Source organism: Pleurodeles waltl, chromosome 4_2 (assembly GCF_031143425.1).
Source record: "Pleurodeles waltl isolate 20211129_DDA chromosome 4_2, aPleWal1.hap1.20221129, whole genome shotgun sequence".
NCBI lineage: Eukaryota > Metazoa > Chordata > Amphibia > Caudata > Salamandridae > Pleurodeles > Pleurodeles waltl.
The window spans coordinates 1,002,767,125-1,002,788,738 of NC_090443.1; the positions used below are offsets into that span (position 1 = coordinate 1,002,767,125).

The 21,614-nt window shown below is 46.3% G+C and overlaps 1 protein-coding gene across 1 annotated transcript in view; it reads right to left on the reverse strand.

Moving 5' to 3' along the window:
• The window catches only part of CCDC17 (coiled-coil domain containing 17), a 136,612-nt gene that overhangs the window by 19,702 nt on the left and 95,296 nt on the right, over nucleotides 1-21,614 (reverse strand). Inside the window, exons 9-13 of the mRNA XM_069233232.1 lie at nucleotides 19,221-19,471; nucleotides 10,584-10,669; nucleotides 7,120-7,335; nucleotides 3,916-4,138; nucleotides 671-781 (exon numbers count right to left, since the gene is read on the reverse strand). Of these exons, the coding sequence (XP_069089333.1) occupies nucleotides 671-781; nucleotides 3,916-4,138; nucleotides 7,120-7,335; nucleotides 10,584-10,669; nucleotides 19,221-19,471 (887 nt within the window). The remainder of the gene's footprint in view (nucleotides 1-670; nucleotides 782-3,915; nucleotides 4,139-7,119; nucleotides 7,336-10,583; nucleotides 10,670-19,220; nucleotides 19,472-21,614) is intronic.

A 21,614-nucleotide genomic window follows, 5' to 3' on the forward strand; every position in this document is an offset into this window, starting at 1 on the left:
ATGCCGCAGAGTATAAATATGCCCCTAAATATGGCGTTAAGGCCATAGAGTCCTTTTTTGCACGGGAACGCCTACCTTGCATCTCATTAAGGCAAAGTAGGTCTCCACTTTCAAAAAATGACTTTAACTCCAGAAATTAGGTGCTAGAGGGGTCTAGCACCAAAGTATAAATATGGAGTTAGTTTTGCACTGAATTAGAGTAAAAAAAAATTACACTAATTCGGTGCAAACAGAGTATAAATATGCCCCCAAGAGTTGACTCCACCAAGTCACCTTTATGTCAAGTCATCACTTGAGACTGATCTTTCCATGAGGTGGTGCAAAAAAAAAGACATTGTCAGTGAAACGTTTTGAAACCCCATCAGATCTAGACGTATGTACTGAAAAAGTGAAAAACAGAGATTGTACAGGATACACAGCCTATTTTTAGGTTAAAGATTATTGGGGTTGTGATAAGCGGGAGGCATACAAAGAAGTGGGCAATGATGCGTTGGACCCACGTTGTGGTCTAGTTCTGGGTACTGAAGCTTCAGGACCCAGCCCAACAAGTCAACTACAATAATAAGGATGGAACTTATTTAGCTTGGTCTTCAGCAACTTACAAGTTCAAAATAACTCAGCTATAGAGAATATTGGTACAATTAACTAGAGTGCAGAAGGTTTCACTCACCAGTGGTGGGTACTGATACATCGCTGCATTTCCAGGGTCAACCTCTGCCATGGCCTGCACGTCAGCATCTCGTGCGTTAACCAATCGAAGGTAGAGCTCCACCATTCCGACCTAGAAAAAAGTTTAAGGGAAAAAAGTCTAGGCTTGACATATAATGCATGACTGGATGTGGGGGGAGGAAAGAGATGTGCTTAGTAACAAGAAGAAAAAGATGATCCCCTCCATCTGTTCATCTAACCCTGCTTCCTATAGAGGAGCCAGCAGTACTCATCCATGAGGACGTTGCTGCTAGAATGGCACCCCCCAAAGTTAGCGACAAACAGGGCAGATTATGTGACAGCTCAGGCTCATTGATGTAAGAATGTTTGTGTTTTCCTTTCGCAGATCTCCTGGAATAGCCCTAGTCATGAGTGAATCTGGTGCCATTTCAGCTACCAACTACCGTAAACATCATTCAATTCACTATTTGTTTAGGCAACATCCTACTCCTGTTTAAAAATACCACCACTGTATACCATGTCTGTATATGTTGTTCCTGCTATTGATTGTGTTTTTACAGATTAACAAGAGTTTGTACAAATAAACATTTGTACACATTTGTATTCACATGGCCACAGACAGATCGACTGATGCCCTCACCAAGGGCGACAGTATTGTGAATCCTGCCTGGTGCCTACTGTCTCAAGCATGGAGGTACGTGAGAGGAGCAGTGCCATTTTCCCTACCATAACTCCCTTCGATAAACACAGTGACAAACTTGAGTTTCTAGTTCCTCCTGACCAATCTTTTCTTTTATACATTCAGGTTCTGGCTTATGGCCTAAAACATGCGACAGACCCCATCTCCCAAGATATGGTCTGTTGATGATAGCATCTCCTTTGGATGCAAAAAACATATCAAACCATATCAAACAGAGGGTTGTCCATCTTTTATGATCTCTTCCACCCTGGTGATACACTAATGATCTGGGCTGAGGTACTGTGAGGTCACTTCTGTCTTCCTTTGGGAATAATGAAAATTGAAATTAGGCTAACAGCTGAATCGGTGGATTGGAATAAATTTCAGAGCTAACCTTTAGCAGGAATAACTGTTTGACCACAAGTGTGTAGGTTTTTCTCTTGAAAAGTTTGCTTTTATTGCCACTGCTGGAAATGTTTCACACATATTTCATCAGCATGCTGAAGGTATCAAGACCCTTCACCAAAATTAGGGCCTCATTTAATAAGTTTTGGCGCAGGGCAGCACCACAGGCCTTTTTGCTGTGCCATCCTGCATCAAAGCAAAAGGGCAGGAATGCACCATATCTATAAGAGACGGAGCATTCATGTCCTTGTCCCCTGCGCTGGTGCACAAATTGCTGGCTAGCGCCAACACAGGCACCCCTACATCATGGTGCAAGGGTGCCTGCATTGCAGGGATGATTGTTTATGTGCAGGTAAATACACCATTCTGCACATAAACAATCATTAATGGCGTTTTTCTCTTTCTATGTGTGCTGCAAAATTCAGCACACATAAAAAGAGAAGAAACTGGGAGAAATAATATTATTTCTCCCGGTTGTGCCATTTAACGCCACCCTTCAGGTGGCGTAAGAATCTAATGCATTCTCAGACTTGTAAATCTGGGAATGCGTCAGATTCTGTAGAATTCCATGAGTGTTGCAACACGCATGGAACGCCCCGTTCACTCAGTGTTATGTGTGAAAGGGGTCCATATTTCCAGTCCCATGAAAAGCCACACACGGTGGCTCTCCATGGCCTTTCAAATATGGGTTGGCACACTGTGCCACCTGAGTGTAAAACAAAAAGACACTCTGGTAGCACAGTGTGCCGCCAAGGCCTCGTAAATGAGGCCCTTAATTTAAAAAGTAAGGCAAAAGTAATTCTAAAAAATCCTGACTAGGTTTATGTTTGCAAATGGAGAACAGTAGCAGGCTGTCTTTGGCAGTGCTGAAGCTTTAGCTTTCACCAAGGAGTTTACTTTATCCAGAAAATGAATGTAAAACAAGACAAGAGTCACATTGATTGTAAATACAGCAACCACAGTGTGATAGTGTGATATTCCTATCAGTATGAGTTACCCTGTTGGAATGAAGACGCTCTTGCAAATTTCCATCAATCACATCATAAGAGAGACATGCACTACTGCTGCTCAGGCTGCAGGTCTGCAGATGTGCAGAAGAAGAAGGACAGGTTAAGGTCCCTGTGCAGTATCAGCAGGTCCACATGGGTGGCCATATTTTATCCTTTCATGCAATGCAGCAGGACACCTTGTTGCGCTGTATGAAAGAGCAGGACTGAGCCATATCTATTAGGATATGGCTCATTCCTGCTCTCTGCCTGCTCTGGTGCACAAACTGCTGCCTAGCACCTATGCAGGCACAATTGCACCATGGCGCAGGAAGCCTGCATTACAAGCAGGATTGTATTTGTGCAGGAAGGGGCACCTTCCTACACAAAAACAGTCCTATGAGGCTTTTTCCGTTTCTATGTGTGCTGCACAATGCAGCACACATAGAAAAAGGAAAAAACGAGGGGAAATAAAGATATGTCTCCTCGGTATGCCTCCTCTGGGAAGGCGTAGCATTCTGGTATATTATTACCAGTATTGGTAAAACTGAGAATACTTCAGAATCCATGGAACGCCTCCCTGGAACAGAGTAATGCAAGGCAGCAACATGCGTGGCTTGGTAAATCTCATTATAGGTTTCGCGTCACTCTGTGGCCACCTTGCGTGGTGAAAGGGTGACACAAAACCCTTGATTAATATGTCCGGGGGACAACAGAGGTACCAGAATCAGGGGCAGTGGATCCAAAGCAGGAGGGTACCTGGGCACCATCTAGAGTCAGACTTTCAAACCAGTCTGAGGTGAGCTATGGTGAGAACATCTACCTTAAAGTTCCTTGAGCTCTGTGCTGGTCCTGCTGACACTGTTACCCGAGGAACCAACATGGCATTGGCTCTCTATGAAGTCAAGACATCAAAATGCAAGAGAGCCAGTGCACACAGAGAGTAAACACAGTCTTACAATAACAAACAGGAGATGCACCACTGGGTGATCACCCACAATTACAGAAATAGAGAGAACCTCAAGATGGCTGTTGTTTGTATTCCTTTCTGAGAGCTGAGGCGACACAGCAACTAGCCTCTCAGTGTGTCTCTTGATTCCCAAGGCCCATTTTCGAGGATAATCGGATAAAGGTGTGAAGTGTGGTGTATCCCACAGAACAATGAGCACTGCTTACCTGTGGCACAGCATTCAGCTGCCCCATAGTCAGATCAGGTTTCAGTGGAAGCACGCGGACCGGAACCTTCCATCTGCCACTGATCACCTGGTTGTGCCGATCAAAGAGATCCAACTTGGCCCAGCCTCTAGACGACATGCGCTGGACCTCCTGCCCATAAGGATCAAATCCTCCCGAGGCCTGGAGCTCGATCACCAGTGAGATGGAGGCCACAGGGCGAACCCTGAAAGAAACACACAAAGCAGTGATGAGTGACCTTCTTCATAAAGACATATAGGGCCTCATTACAACAACCGTCGTGCGGCCACCAACGCAGGCGCACTCCCGCGGTGCCCATTTTGACATCCCCGCTGGGCCAGCGGGCGGAAACAGAGTTTCCGCCCGTCGGGCTAGCGGGGATGTGGGCCGCAACATGGGAGCCGCCTCCAAATGGAGCTGGCGGTGTTGCGGCCATGCGACGGGTGCAGTTGCACCCGTCGCGCTTTTCACTGTCTGCATAGTGCACTGCCCATGCCACTGGCATGGGCACTGCAGGGGCCCCAAGGGGCCCCACGACTCCCCGTACCGGCAGCCTTTTCCTGGCGGTTCAAACTGCCAGGAAAAGGCTGGCGGTCAGGGACTCGTAATCCCCTCTACTACCGCCGGGGCCATTGTGGCGGAAAACTGCCGGCCCCGGTGGTGCGACCGTGGCGCTTCCGCCGCAGTCGTAATGACCCAGGAAGCACCACCAACCTGTTGGCGGTGCTTCCGTCATTTTAGCCCTGGCGGTCTTGTACCGCCAGGGTCAAAATGGCCCCCATAGTCATAAGTTATTTGCAGATTGGATTAGCAGCAAAGTGGAAAGTTTTCCAACAGACCTCTGCGTCTGAAAAGGCAGACCTCTGTGGTCCCTGAAGCTTTATTGCCATGAGATTGCAGCATCTCTAGGGCTACAATGCCCAGTGATCTGCCCTCACATTACCAGCGTAACTAGCAGATACCCCACACCTTGTTAGCACTGTCACCTATAGGGCTAATGGTGCATGCACACAGAGGGGCATATTTATACTCCGTTTGCGCCGAATTTGCGTCGTTTTTTTAGACGCAAATTCGACGCAAAACCAACGCCAACTAACGCCATATTTATACTATGGCGTTAGACGCTTCGGGCGCCAAAGTGCCCGGAGTGTGCGTCATTTTTTAGCGTGAACCCCTTCCTTGCGTTAATGATATGCAAGGGAGGCGTTCCCGTCTTAAAAAATGACTCCCAGGCCTTTACGTGGTATTTATACTCCCGGGCAAAAGAGACGCCCGGGAGTGGGCGTGGCCAAATACGGCGCATTTGCGCCGCTTTTTAACGCCTGGGTCAGGGATGGCGTTAAGGGACAAGTGGGCTCAAAATGAGCCCAGAGTGCCCTCCCCTGCCCCCAGGGACCCCCCCTGCCACCCTTGCCCACCCCAGGAGGACACCCAAGGACGGAGGGACCCATCCCATGGACATTAAGGTAAGTTCAGGTAAGTATTTTTTTTTTTTTTTTTGTGGCATAGGGGGGCCTGATTTGTGCCCCCCTACATGCCACTATGCCCAATGACCATGCCCAGGGGACAGAAGTCCCCTGGGCATGGCCATTGGGCAAGGGGGCATGACTCCTATCTTTACAATGATAGGAGTCATGTTGATGGGGGATGGGCGTCGAAAAAATATGGCGCAAATCGGGTTTAGACGATTTTTTAGCGTCAACCCGACTTGCACCATTTTAAGACGCCCTAGCGCCATTTTCCCCCTACGCCGGCGCTGCCTGGTCTACGTGGTTTTTTGCCACGCACACCAGGCAGCGCCGGTCTGCTTGCGCCGGCTAACGCCATTCCATAAATACGGCGCCCGCATGGCGCTTCGGAATGGCGTTAGACGGCGCTAAATTTTTTGACGCTAAACTGCGTTAGCGCAGTTTAGCGTCAAAAAGTATAAATATGGGCCAGAGTACCTTCACCCTCTTTGTAAAGTATTCAGCCCGCTGACCTATGACCTAATCACAACACTCCCCCGACCATTCAGGTTGCTATTAGTGCGTTCCCCGGAGCTGCAGGTCACTGATCCATACAGGCTAATTGCAAGAGGGTTACAGAGACTTTGGGGCTTATTCACAAGCCTCTGTGCTGCCGGACCATCACTTTTAGTGACGGTCTGGCAGTGCACCCTACAGAGCCATAACGCAAGGCCACGTAAAGCCACCCTGCCTGGCCTAGTAAACATGGACTGAGTCAATGCAGCGCAAGTCTCTGCTTTGCCTCACCTTGCGACAGGTAGGCGTGCTGTGGGCTTTACAGAAGGTGTTCCCACGTAAGACCCAGGGCATTTGACACATTTCCAGATTTGCGAGATTTCGTAAACCTAGGAATGTGTTAAAAGCCTAAGCCTCCCCAGGGGAGATGTAAGGGTGGCGCAACCATGGTGCAAGTGTGCAGCTTTGGGGCATGGCAGTCCATTGTGCGTCAGAGCGGGGAGAAGGACAGGAATGCGTAATATCTCACAGATATGGTGAATTCCTGCCCTTTTCTTTTGACTCAGGGAAGCGCAGCAAGAATCTTTGCAGCCCTGGTCTGCCTCAAAACCTCGCAAATACAGCCCTTTGTGTTTTCCCGACACAGTACGTTGAAAGCTGCCTTATGTCTCCAGAAATAGAGTTTTCTGGTAAGAGGAAATAAGAGAGAATGGCCCACAGGTTATTCCCTTAAATCGAATGAGATGGGGCTTCAAGAATGCGTGCATAGGTCCGACGTGTTTGGTCAGATCTTCCCAAATGCCACAGATGGAGCAATTTGTCTTGAGTATGTGCACTGATGTGTGTTCCCCCGTATGGGTTTGTTTTTCAGTGTTTAATTTGTATTGTACCTGTGAGGGGCTGGAGAGTTCTACAGGAAAGAGAAATGAATCATCTCATCTGCACCAAAAGCTGTCTAGGAGCTACATGCATGAATACCTCTCTACAATATTTCCCAGACTTATAGCTGATATACTCTTACTAAGTGAGTTGGGTCTTTCGCATGATGGAAGGATGTCCATGATGGGCCAGGGGTCTCAGACCACACACTACGGCATTTATTTATACAATGTAGGCTGTACAAAAACACTTGTTCAGTCACACTTAGGAAACCCTATAGTCTTAAACACTGGCATGCACATAAACATTCACTTAGAGGGGCCCACCAGTGGGCACTGTGTACCTTGGCACTGGTTGCTTGACAGACAGCATTGCAGTATTTCCCCTGCAGCCATCCATGACATATGGGGGAGACTGACCCATCTGGCAGAAGACGGCAGGAAGGGCGATGGGCCTTCCCATCTGCTGTCCATTGCTGTAGAGTCCGGTCAGCAGGCGCACCATGTAAAATGTGGGGTCCAGTCCGAGTAGGAAGTCATAGAACACAACAAAGCCAGCCCTGGTGAGAGAAAGGTCGTATAGACTGAATGGACTGGGACTCTGAAGGAAAAAGAACTTCTGAAGGAGTGGAGAGAATAAGAGGAGAGGAAAAGAGAGCAAAGCAGACAATAAGCAAAATCATGATTAAATGTTGAGTGAACCTTTTGTCTTTTAGGGGTGGCAAATAAGGGGTTGCAGATAAATCTGGCAGGCCACCAGCTGTGCCAAGGATATGTTGAGTCTATCATTGTGATAACTGATGAATGCTGACACTCAGGGACAGAGCCCACAGCTGGCAGCAAAACACTAGGCAGAGCTGCAGAGAATTCATCATTTGAGGAGTAAACTGCAGAGGGATGTGGGGTGGGCTTGTACAAATTGTGTGACAAAAGAAGCAAATACATGTAAATGGAAATCAGTGCAAAAGACAAGGTTGAAGACATTGAGCTATGTCAAGAGCCAAAAGTAAAACAAGCCAATCTGAAACCCAGAGCAGGCTTTTTGAGCCACTGGACAATAGCGTCAGCTCAGCATTCATGCATTTAAGCAGCATGTTGGCATTAGAGTGCACGCAACAAAGATCAGTGCATCGCCTGAGAAGGACAATGTTCAGTCACTAAGCATGTAAGTAGGACCAATATGAAGACTGAAATGCAAAAGCACTGGTCTGTGCCACATTAAATAGGCCACCAGAAGAGAATTTCTATTGAACACATTGTCCTCATACAAAGAGGTTGCAGAAGATAGAGGATCGGATTCAAGTGGCTTCAACAGGCAGTACCCCTTGCACTTGGGGGCTTCTTTTTTTTAACAAATGTGTTTTTTCTGTCAGGAGGCAAATTAAACTGGGTAAATGCACTGCAGTGTTCCTTTCCTTTTTCAAGTTCTGTCCTTCAGAAACTAATTTCTAAAAAATCATAGGGGCATATCTTCAAGGAATTGATGTAGGGCAGTGCTCCAAGTCTTTCTGCTGCGCTGTCCTACGCCAATTTGGAAGGGTGCCTACGTTGTCGGCAGGACTATTTTTGTGCAGGAAGGGGACCCTTCCTGCACAAAAACAATCCTGGGAAGCTTTTTCCTGTTTCTATGTGTGCTGCAGACTGCAGCATCCATAGAAAGATGTAAAAATGAGAAGAAATTAAGATATTTATCCTTGTTGTGCCTCCCATGGGGAGGCGTAAGGTTTTGGAGCATCTCCAGGTTTACAGGCTTTTATAAGTTCTCGTAAATCTTGGGATGTGTCAAAATCCACAGGTGTTGCGTGGGGAAACCCACTGCAACACCCATGGAACGCCTCCCTGGTGCAGAGTTAGGCAACACAGCGACTTCCCCTCTTTGACATGCAAAGTGGCCTTGCGTGGCCTCATGGTTGAGAGGTTTGCACCGCCGCTGCGTCACTAGGCAGCCAAAACAGCACCAGCGCAGTTGAAAGGGGCAGGAATGTGCTGTACCCCATAGATGCGTCGCAGTCCTGCCCTTTCCTTTTGATGGAGGGCAGCGCAGCAAGATGGCGTGTGGCTCTGCCCTGTGCCAAAATTTCATAAATTTGTCCGCAAGAGCTTACTAATGACATCTAAGGACACAAGTTCTTAATGGAATCACTGCTTGTATGAATGTAGCCCTTTAAGGCGTTTTGTAATAAAGACTGATAAAGGTTCACAAGTTTTTTCACTCTAGTACATTCTAGTGTGACACAAGGAAAGTATTTACAGATCTGAAAGAGAATTCAGTAGAAATAAAGACCCCTTCTTGATACTGCCTCTTTCCAACAACCCAATGCACACTGCTGTAAGTCAGGGGCTGGTGCTGTATCTGAATGAGGGATTCACTGATGAAACAATCCCCAAAAATGAACTTCAGTTATGGAATGATGAGAAAGATCAGAGTGAACTATAAAACCATTTTGGCACACACTAACACCAGACTATGAAATGAAAACAAAAGAAGAAAACGTTGGCAAAGCCAATGGGCATGGCCTTCGCAAGCTGGTGCAGTAGTTACTTTTTTATATCTTATTGCAAGCATGTGACACATAAAAAGAAAGAAAATAACAAAGAAAGACATGCTGCTTCCTAAATGTAGTGGCTATAGGTTTGCAATATACATTGCATATTTTAAAAAATAAACATTGCCTATAATTTTAATAGTATGGTACTTGTGCTTTCTTGAAGACATGTGTACAGGTGTACCTCGAATAGGTGTAGAAACCATTTTTAGTTTTAATGCATGTCACAGGATAAGGTGTTGTTTTCTCGCCAAGGAAAAGGTGCTGTTGGCTTTCAATTTACTCAATACTGAAGTCATAGCTTAAGCACACAAAGATGCCTAAAGAAATGGCAAAATATGATATGTAATGGAAATAAAAAGCATTGCTAAAGTATTAGCTCATCAGCCCTGGCACTGTGGTGTACTTTCTTTAGGCGAATGTCCACATCTGATCAGGCAAAATGCAATCACTTACTGTGCAAGAGAGTCACTGACTAAAGTTGGCCAACCCAGTTCCCCACATGGTATGCTATTGTGAGCAGAAGCAAAATGTGAATTACAGTTGATTAAACCAAAGGATAAAGAGGGCTGATCTAAAATGTATTTCCATTATGAAAGGCTGGTGAGACAGCTAAATCTGTCCATGTCATATCTAAAAATTAATCTAATGTAAGTGTTGCTGGTCCAAATTTCAAGCATTCTGTGAATACTTCCATTTATTGTGAGACATAGACACCCTTTTGACGTAATGATCCCCTTATAGTTTAATTCTATGAATGATTCCTTGGTTGGCAGGAAAGTATAGTCAATGATTTATTCAGTAGGTGCACCCAGAAATTACCAGTTTGCGGGAGAATGGAATGAAGGTGGTCAGCTTTATTTGTTATTCTGAAATATCCCAGCATAATTTGCTATGGCAGCAGCAATCCTTTTCTGCATGAATGGCAAACAGAAGTATAAGCTGTAATGAAAAGGTATGTGCTAGGCAATGAAAACGTGCCTCGACCACACAGGCACTCCATATGTTCCATTGTCAGTGTCACGGTTGAGATACAGGGAGTGAACTGTTGACATCAAACATGGCAAGGCTGAGGAACCTTTGACTATTCCTGATATATTTCAAGAGGAGAGATCTCCTAAGATGTCTTCTCCACATATTCCTGATAACCGACCTCATGCTGAAAGTGTCCATGTCCTACCATGGTACTCAGCTTCCTTTACAGGGCCCTCAGCTCCCTCCCGCCTCATACCCTGCTTACTCTGCAGAGAAAGAATACTTACGCCGGGTCATATGGTGCTGGTCCCAGGGTATCCGGTGGATTCACTAAATGTTTACTCATTGCAGGTGTGTGAGGCCTCTTCGCTTCCTGGAAAAGGAAGGGAAACAAAATATCTGTTCACAGAAAGGTAGGAGACAATTTAAAATACAATCCCATCCTGTCAGCAATTTTAACCTACTTACTTACCTACTCACTTACTGGAGCAGTTCCATACCTTCCTCTTAGCCCCTTCTAACTTGTATCATAGTGGAACAGTGCCATGGCTGCCAATTCTCATGTCATTTAACCCCCGGTCATATGTTTGCATTGTTCAGCACTCCGTCCATCATCCTTTTGTGTTGCTAACGTTGCCCTAAGTGGGAAGGGTATGCCAAGACGTGGGTCCCGGGCTCACTGTGCCACTGGATCCAAGCTAGCCTGGCTGATGAGTGGTTATACCCTGAAACCGGTCCCAGGATGCTTGTTTCCGGTCCAGAGAGGACCTGGCCTGGCAGTTTTGGCTGGACTGTTCCCATGAGGAACAGGGCCAAGACTGATTTGCATATGGCTGGGTCCAAACTGGGGTGACAGAGTGAGCAAAATAACAATGGCTTAAACCCAGATCTGTGACTGGGGGTGAGTGTTTGCATTGTTCAACAATCTGTCCAACATCCTTTTGTGTTGCTATATGTGTGACCACACCAGCCTGCTATATTGGAACGGTCCCATTGCAGCCCTTTAACTGCTGGTCACCTGGCTAGTACTAGACCAGGAACACAGCTGCACTTTAACCTTGCTTCACTTGTATGAATTTGGAACAGTGCCATGCCTGTCATTTGGACCTAGTCACCAGTGAGATACTAGGCCAGTCCCATACCTGCCAATTATCCTGTCACATTAGATCAGTTTAACAGAACAACATGAGCTTAAACTGTGCTGCTTCTATCTTTTTATCTCATCAACATTTACTACGCTCCAAGAGTAGGACACCGCAGTACATTGATGGGCATATTTATGAGCGCCGCCGGAGCATCACTTTTTGTGAGGCAGCAGCGGCGCAAACCTTGAAACCATATGTATGAGGCCACGCAAAGCCACTTTGCTTGGCTTGAGTGGCCTCACAGATATGTAGCACGGTAATGCAGTGCAAATCGCTGCGTAGCCTTACTCTGCATTAGGGAGGCGTTCCATGGGAATTGCAGTGGGTGTCTCCACGCAACAGCAATGAATTTTGACCCTTACCCACATTTACAAGACCATGTAAACATGGGGATGCGCCAAAACCTTACGCCTCCCCAGGGGAGGCACAATGAGGAGAAATATCTTTGTCTCCTCCTAGGATTGTTTTTGTGCAGGAAGGTGCCCCTTCCTGCACAAAAACAATCCTGCATGAAATGAAGGCGCTCTTGACCCATGGTGCAAGGGTGTCTGCATTGGCGCTAGGCTGCCAAAATTGTGCCAGTGCAGTGGGAAAGGACAGGACTGCGCTGCATGCCATATATTATGGCACAGTCCTGCCCTTTCCTTTGGGCCTGAGTTTCCAACATGTGGGTGCCTTATAGTCCTTCAATGTCCTTCAATCAACAAAAGTGATATTTAAACATGACTAAATTACGACTGAAGCATTCATCAGACTCGCCATACACTATTCAAAGGAAATCACACTAACCAATCTTTAATGGGTGGAACTTGTAAATGAAACTGTTAAGCTAATGGAGAAATGCCTCATGCCCAACATATCTGATGTTTAGCCCACTGGAGTTTGGTCCTAAGGAAGGTGGCATAATAAAGGAAGCAGTCACCGAAACACTTGTCGACTGTTTTCACTCTCCAGACACTAACCAACTGGGTATGAAGAGTTGATCAAACGAACGAGCAATGATTTAACGGATCAAGCATTCTGTCTGGGACCAATTGTCTTTCAAGTCATGTTATGTATGAGTGTGTGAATGAGTATACTAAAGGGTGAGGGTTGTTTTTCCTTATTAATATTGATATTTGACATAATGTCTTTGTAATATTCTTCTGATTAGTTGTACAATTTTGATAGTGAAGGGATTATGTTGAAAATAAATTAAGAAAAGGAAGTGAATATACAGATGTTGTCATGTGTCCCTTTTTTCCAGGAGCTGCTCTGTTAAATGTGTCTCACACGTACACTTTCTCTAGAACCTTAAAGCATTGAAATGGTTCTCCTTGTTGTATTTTGAAGGTCATACAACATCCCTCTGACCAATGGTCACATAAGGCCAGGCCAGGGTGGCTTGTGGGATAGAACATCCAGGCTCATATATGCCCTTTATGATACTAGAGCAGTTGACGTATGATATTTCTCATCGTTATTATTAATTGGAATTTATTCATATCCCGGTGGGGGTTTCAGAACACAATCAGAAGGTAAAGTCTTCTCTACCCAATGACGTTGGTATTAACTATCAGCTTTGGAAGGATAAAAGGCTATGGGTATGATTTAGAGTTTGGGAGGCAGGGTACACTTGTCCATCAAACTCTCACGCCCTCCACCTCATTTAGAGACGGGCGGCCGAACCTTAAGGTTTCTCATGATGGAGCCCCTGTTGACTCAGTCTGTGGAATTCTTCCTCCAATAGAACAAAGGACTAGAGGCTGCTAGAGGAAGAGCAATACCGGCCCTTTTTAGGGTGGATAGAATAAAGTACTTTTGTTCCCTCTGTCACCACCAGATTACACCTGGCAGTGAGGAACAAAGTTTAAAAGTTTGGTGAGCAGCCGTCAAACTCAACAGCGGTCATCCACTAAGCTTTTTGTCCCTTCAAGGTACAGAGATGACCGCTGGGCTGGCATTCAACTCATAATGGGATTGACAGAGTACTGTTGGGATGGGGTGGCAATGCCCTCTGCTATTCTTACACTCACTACATCATCAACAAAGACTAAATTAAGCTCCTAGGAGCAAGCACCTGGGGAAAAGACGCTGCTCAGTGGTGCTCCCTTCTTGCAAGGCCCAAAATGGGTCTTAAGTGGAGAAATATCATTCCCTGGTGATTCCACGATAAGAAATGTAAGGATGTGAGCCTCCTTTCAATTCAAAACTTTATAACTAGTAAAATGTATAGATTATTCATTTTCCATTAAGGTGCTGACAGACTGTGGGTAGATTTAGATATTGGTGGATGGGTTACTCCATCACAACGTTGACTGATATCCCCATCAGCTGAAATCGAAATCCCATTATTTCCTATGGGATTCAGATTTCAGTGGAAGGGATATCCGTCGACGTTGTAAAGGAGTAACCCATCCACCAATATCTGAATCAGGCCCTATGTCTCTCTTGTAAGTATTTTATTTGTCTAGTGTTTTGAACGATTTACCAACTGACTTTGTGAGTCATTTAGACCCATATTTATAATTTTCGGTGTAAAACTGTGCCAACGCAGTTTTGAGTCAAAAACTCTACCGCCGGCTTGCATCATTCTCAGACGCATGCCGGGCGCCATATTTATAGTATGGCGCAAGCCGGCAGTAAGTCCCGGCTGTTGTCCAGAAAAACAACAGTAGCTGGGTGGGGGTGGCGGGGTTGTGCATCAAAAAATTACACTAGCCTAGTTAGAGGCATAAAAGTGCCGCTAACCAGACTAGTGCCATTTCCTGGCGCACACCCACCAAAAGCATGACTCCTGTCTTAGAAAAGACAGGAGTCATGCCCACCACCCCAATGGCCATCACAGGTGACAAGTGTCCCCTGGGCATGGCCACTGCACACTGTGACATGCAGAGGGCCCAAGTGAGAACCCCCCAAGGCAAAAAAAATGTTTTATTTTAAATACGTACCCGGACTTACCTGGGGTGGGGCTCCCCATCCTCCAGTGTCCCTTTGTGGGGATAGGGGTGTTCTTGGGGCTTGGGGAGGGCACATGTGGACCCATTCCATGGTGTTAAACCACGGAAATGGGTCCACAGGTAGGTTCCTTAACACCTGGTCAGACCCAGGCGTTAAATTATAGAACTAAGCAAGCTTAGCGCCATTATTTAGGCCCGCCTCCCACCCCTGCGTCATTTTTGCATGAGGGATAAATATGGCACTATGGGGATAGTGCCATTTTTTGGATGGGAACGCCTACCTTGCATTTCATTGATGCAAGGTAGGTTCACGCATCCAAAAAATGGTGCAAACTCCATTATTTTGACACTATAAGGGGCATATTTATACTCCGTTTGCGCCGAATTTGCGTCGTTTTTTTCGACGCAAATTCGGCGCAAAACTAACGCCATATTTATACTTTGGCGTTAGACGCATCTAGCGCCAAAGTATGGGCAAATAGCGTCATTTTTTTGCGTGAACGCCTTCCTTGCGTTAATGAGATGCAAGGAAGGCGTTCCCGTCTAAAAAAATGACGGCGACGCAAATGCGTCGTATTTATACTCCCGGGCAAAAATCACGCCAGGGAGTGGTCGGGTCAAAAAACCCCGCATTTGCGCCACTTTTTAACGCCTGGGTCAGGGCAGGCGTTAAGGGACCTGTGGGCTCAAAATGAGCCCACAGCTGCCCTCCCATGCCCCCAGGGACCCCCCTGCCACCCTTGCCCACCCCAGGAGGACACCCAAGGATGGAGGGACCCATCCCAGGGACATTCAGGTAAGTTCAGGTAAGTATAATTTTTTTTTTTTTTTTTTTTTTGGGTGTCATAGGGGGGCCTTATTTGTGCCCCCCTACATGCCACTATGCCCAATGACCATGCCCAGGGGACATAAGTCCCCTGGGCATGGCCATTGGGCAAGGGGGCATGACTCCTGTCTTTACTTAGACAGGAGTCATGTAAATGGCGTCTTGGCGTCGTTAAAAATGGTGCAAATTGGGTTAAGATGATTTTTTAGCGTCAACCTGACTTGCGCCATTTTTAAGACGCCCTAACGCCATTTTTCCCTACGCCGGCGCTGCCTGGTGTACGTGGTTTTTTTCCACGCACACCAGGCAGCGCCGGTCTGCTTGCGCCGGCTAACGCCATTCAATAAATACAGCGCCCGCATGGCGCTTCAGAATGGCGTTAGCCGGCGCAAACATTTTTGACGCTAAACTGCGTTAGCGCAGTTTAGCGTCAAAAAGTATAAATACGGGCCTAAGTGTCTAGCATCAAAATATAAATATGGAGTTAAGTTTACGCCGCATTTGCGTAAAAAAAATTACACAAATGCAGTGCAAAAAAAAGTATAAATATGGGCCTTAGAGTTTAGTTGAAAGGTGTAACCATTCCACCAGACTAACAGTTTCCCTCACTCCATTTAAAGGTTAAGAAACGCTGGGTTTACGCCAGAAGAAATCCTTGACCTGATGGTCAGTTCATCAAAGGACCATCAGGTCATAGTGGTGGTTGCTCTGCCCCACCATCCCTAGACTTCCCTACCTAGGAACTTCATGAGAAAAATGGTGGTCGTTTCAGCAGTGCTCCACTGAAGATACATAGGGCCATATTTATACTTTTTGACGCAAAACTGCGCTAACGCAGTTTTGCGTCAAAAAAATTAGCGCCGGCTAACGCCATTCTGAAGTGCCATGCGGGCGCCGTATTTATTCAATGACGTTAGGCGGCGTTAGCCGCCGGCGCTGCCTGGTGTGCGTGGAAAAAAACGACGTACACCAGGCAGCGTCGGCGTAGGGGGATATGGAGCTTGGGCGCCAAAAAATGGGGCAAGTCAGGCTGAGGCAAATTTTTCGCCTCAACCCGATTTGCGCCATTTTTTTCGACTCCCAACCCCCATAGAAATGACTCCTGTCTTAGCAAAGACAGGAGTCATGCCCCCTTGCCCAATGGCCATGCCCAGGGGACTTCTGTCCCCTGGGCATGGTCATTGGGCATAGTGGCATGTAGGGGGGCACAAATCAAGGCCCCCTATGCCACAAAAAAAAAAAAAAAAAACACTTACCTGAACTTACCTTACTGTCCCTGGGATGGGTCCCTCCAGCCTTGGGTGTCCTCCTGGGGTGGGCAAGGGTGACAGGGGGTGTCCCTGGGGGCATGGGAGGGCACCTCTGGGCTCCTTCAGAGCCCACAGGTCCCTTAACGCCTGCCTTTTCCAGGCGCTAAAAAATGGCACAAAAGCGGCCATACGTCATTTTTTTTGACCCGCCCACTCCCGGGCGTGAATTTTGCCCGGGAGTGTAAATACGGCGCACATGCCTCGGAGTAACTTTTTTAGACGGGAACGCCTACCTTGCATATCATTAACGCAAAGTAGGTGTCCACGCTAAAAAATTACGCAAACTCCATGGACTTTGGCGCTAGACGCGTCTAACGCCAAAGTATAAATATGGAGTTAGTTTTGCGTCGAAATTGCGTCAAAAACACCGACGCAATTCCGGCGCAAACAGAGTATAAATATGCCCCATAGATCCCCACCAGACAGGCAGAGATCTCTAGCTTTGGCAAGAAGTCCTCTGGCGGGGAAGCATGCACAGTGCTCACCTGGTGGGCCAGTGAGCCACCTGACAGACTTTAAATAAGGCACCAGGATTCTAAAAATGCATCAACACTGTTGGAATTGATTATTTTCATGGTACTTCAAGATGCTATTTAGCAAGTCTTTCAGTGCTCCTGGTTTCCTGGATCAGGAACTGGCAACTTTACTGTTAGTTAGACCCATAACTTAATTCCCTGTTAACCCTGCAGGGAAATATTGGAACCAGAATGAATGATTCTAGTTTGTATCTTCCTGTGAGTTAATGGAGATAAGAGTAACTTCCCTTGGTATGAGGATAGAACACAAATTTGGCAATACTCAGTCCAATTCTGATTGTTTTTCTCTCTTCTGTGAGAAATACAGGCCCAAAACTGCATACATTTATCACCTGCTTATTTTTCTCTGACCATATATGGTGTGAATATTTTTCTTAATCCCCAGAAGAGACGATGTGGAAGCAAAAGGCCATATGTGGTTTCGTGGTGATACACCACGCGTCACACTGCACGCTCCACACTCGGGCACAGGATTATGGGAGTCACCCATTCCGTTTATACACACAGGGGGCGCCCTCCTGTGATTAATCCACCTAGGTCTTAGGGAAAGAAACTATACCGGGGAGAGAACACGCTTTTATTTTTTTACATTTTATAACTAAAGGTTTGTGAACATTGCAAGTTTTCCAACTTTGGGCCCGATTTATATATTGGCGGTGAGGGATATCCCATTAGTCGAAATCCAAATCCCATAATTTCCTATGGGATTTAGGTTTCGGTGGACGGGATATCCGTCACCATTGTGACAGAGTAACCCCTCCATCACTATCTAAATCTGACAATTTTCACTCCAATAAACCTTGCTGTATTTGAAAAAGTAAGAAGTCTTCTTCTCTTCTAGGTTACCCTTTTGCAGCCTGATTTGTGTACCACCTGTTTTTTACTGATGAAATGTGTCTGGGGAAAATCCAGGAGAATGCATGCAATATAAACTTTATATAAACAATATAAACGTTTGCAACAAATAAGGCAAAGCTTAAATAAAACTTTTTTAACGGAGCGTCTTGGCAACCTTGAACATTTTTCTATAAAACTTCCCAAAAATCAGAAGAAATTCACGAAAGTTGCACAAAGAAAAAAACTTTGGGGCATATTTATACTCCTTTTGCGCCGAATTTGCGTTGTTTTTTTCGATGCAAATTCGACGCAAAACTAACTCCATATTTATACTTTGGCGTTAGACGCGTCTAGCGCCAAAGTTCATGGAGTTAGCGTAATTTTTTTCCGTGAACACCTTCCTTGCGTTAATGATATGCAAGGTAGGCGTTCCCGTCTTAAAAAATGACTGCGATGCATATGCGTCGTATTTATACTCCCGGGCAAAAATGACGCCCGGGAGTGGGCGGGACTAAAAAACCTGCATTTGTGCCGGATTTTAGCGCCTGGGTCAGGGCAGGCGTTAAGGGACCTGTGGGCTCAGAATGAGCCCAGAGGTGCCCTCCCAAGCCCCCTGCCACCCTTGCCCACCCCAGGAGGACACCCAAGGATGGAAGGACCCATCCCAGGGAAGAAAAGGTAAGTTGTGGTAAGTATTTTTTTTTATTTTTTTTTTGGCATAGGGGGGCCTGATTTGTGCCCCCCTACATGCCACTATGCCCAATGACCATACCCAGGGGACAGAAGTCCCCTGGGCATGGCCATTGGGCAAGGGGGCATGACTCCTGTCTTTGCTAAGACAGGAGTCATGTTAATGGCGTCTGGGCGCCCAAAAAAAATGGCGCAAATCGGGTTAAGACGATTTTTTTGCCTCAGCCTGACTTGCCCCATTTTTGGACGCCCAAACGCCATTTTTCCCTACGCCGGCGCTGCCTGGTGTACGTGTTTTTTTTTCACGCACACCAGGCAGCGCCGGTCAGCTAACGTCGGCTAACGCCATTCAATAAATACGGCGCCCGCATGGCGCTTCAGAATGGCGTTAGCCGGCGCTAATTTTTTTGGCGCAAAACTGCGTTAGCGCAGTTTTGCGTCAAAAAGTATAAATATGGGCCTTTGCCTCTTTTATATGCCAACCATAACCTATGGGCTGCACATGTCTGCTGACAATTGCAAGTCAATTGCATCACTCAAGACTATCACAATATCCACAGTAGATTAGGAAATAAAATGTATTAAAATGAACATAAGCAGTATACAATTCTCAAACACTTCTGTCCTTAACCGATGCTCACCATCCCACCGGCCAGGAAGGAAGGCTCAAATATTCCAGGAGGATGCATGGGCGGGGCTGGGCGTGCCTGAGTCGGCGGCAGCAGTGCAAGGGGTGGCGCCTTAGGGGGCGGCAGCCGAGGCGGGGCCTGCCCTCCCGGCTGTGGATAGGCTCTCAAGGAGTTCTGTTTCAGCATCTCGATTTCAGCTTGCAGCTGGGTGGTCTGCTGCAGGTGCTCTCGCTGCATGTCTGCTAACTCAGACTCCAGATATCCTGGAAAAGGGGGAAGAAAGGTTAGGTGATTAGAAGAAGGAAGAGAGGAGGAGGGACAAAAACAGGGCACAAAAAGGTGGGGGAAAAAAGGAACTGGGGAACAGGGAAAGGCCACTTTCTGTAAGACTATCACACTTTGCAAAGGCCTCTTAGACCCTTGCTAAAGGTGAGTTCTGTACTTTGCTTTACACTTAGGAATTCATTTATGAGGCCCTAGCGGCACACTGCACCACAAGAGCGTCATTTGTTTACGCTCCGGTGTTGCGGTGTGACAACCCATATTTACAGGCCAAACAATGCCACCTTGCATGTCTTTTCATGGCCTTGTAAATATGAACCCCTTTCACGCATAATACTGCGTGAAAGGGGCGTTCAATGGGTGTTGCTTGGGGTGCTCCATGCATCATCCATGGAACGCTAAGGAATCTGACGGATTCCCAGATTTACAAGTCTTGGAATGCGTCAGGTTCTGACACCACCTCAGGGGTGGCGTAAGAGTGACACAACGGGGAGAAATATCATTCTGCAGCACACATAGATAGTGGAAAACACCTCTTGTAATTGATTTTGTGGAGGAAGGTGTGCCTTCATGCACAAAAACAATCATCCCCACAACGCAGGCACCCTTGCACCATGGTGCAAGGTTGCCTGTGTTGGCGCTAGGCATCAATTTGTCTGCCAGAGCAGGGGGGAGACAGAAATGCGCTGTATCTTGTAGGTACAGTGCATTTCTGCTCTTCCCGGGTGGCGCAGGGGCCATCCTGCGTCACAGGCCTCGTAAATGAGGCCCTTAGTTTTCATTTTTTTACATAGGGGCATGCAACGCTACAAATATGGTGACCCTCGTACTAATTAATAATGAGTTTAGCTATCATAACAATATGAACTTGAAAATAGACAGAAATGGCACAATTTTGTTATTGGCAAGAAACTCATTACAGAAATGAGAACGCTGCTTACTGAAGGCAAAAACTGAGCAAAAATCCCAAACCTCATCAACTCACAAACTTAGAGTTGTATTTTAGGTCAGGTTTTACAGAGCCATATTTACATTGTTTTGCCAGGATAGAGAGGATGTTAGTAAGCATTAAGCAATGGTTTCTGTTGGTTTATTGTTTCTCGTAACAGTCACAATGACATTACCCTCCATGTCAACAAGATGCCATGCTCTAAAATGGGCCTGCTATTTAAGACACTGATGAACTAATAGCTGTAGCCTAGATTCACCCCAAAATCAACTGGACTTCAGACAACAGCAGCTCATGGCTTATTAAAGAAAGACCCATGTTTGAAAACAGAAACTGATGACAGGGATTCATACACTTGTCCTAATAAGGGCCCCATGGCCAGGCATTTCTAGTAAAGTAAGTCTTGGGTCGGTAAGGTGCCAGGAGCAGAGTGCCTACAAAAAGGTGTCTTCCCACTTGCTGACTAGTCTTTAAAATTATTTAAGAACGTTTACCTTTGTCTCAGTAATGCTATGGCTAGGACCATCAGCAATGGCGTGAACCCTAACCTGGAATCCTTTCCCCACTGTAAAAAGCAGAGAGCCACAAAATCTTAGTTATTAATTTTGAGCCTCCACCAAAAACAATATCCTTTATTTTGGGGGTGATCTCTAAGAGCCAGATGTCTATGTGCAAGGCGGCCTGTGGCTTGCGTACATCTGGATACTTCTCTCTCATAAAAGTGGATGTTTAAACCAATGAGAGGTGTTGGAGCTGGCCCTCCTGCAGGGTCACCCAAAAACGTTTTGCCTTTTACCCTCCATTTTTTACTGAATTCGTTTCTGTTGGCCTTAGGACTCTGTGCAGTTTATCCCTGCTAAACAGTGCTAAAGTGCCTGTGCTCTCTCCCCAAAACTTGGTTAAATTGACTTATACTCAAATGGCATATTTCATTTACTAATAAGTCCCTTGTAGAGTGGTATACCATATATACAGGTCCTGTAAATTAAATGCTACCAATGGGCCTGCACCACTCCCACCTCCAAAACTTGCATCACACCTGCCACTATAGCCTGAATGCAGTGTCCCACTGCCATGTCGACCTGGCACTTAAACCAACTTTCCAAGTGTTAAACTCCCCCTTTATCACATATACACCACCCCTGAGGTAAGCCCTAGGTAGGCCAAAGGGAAGG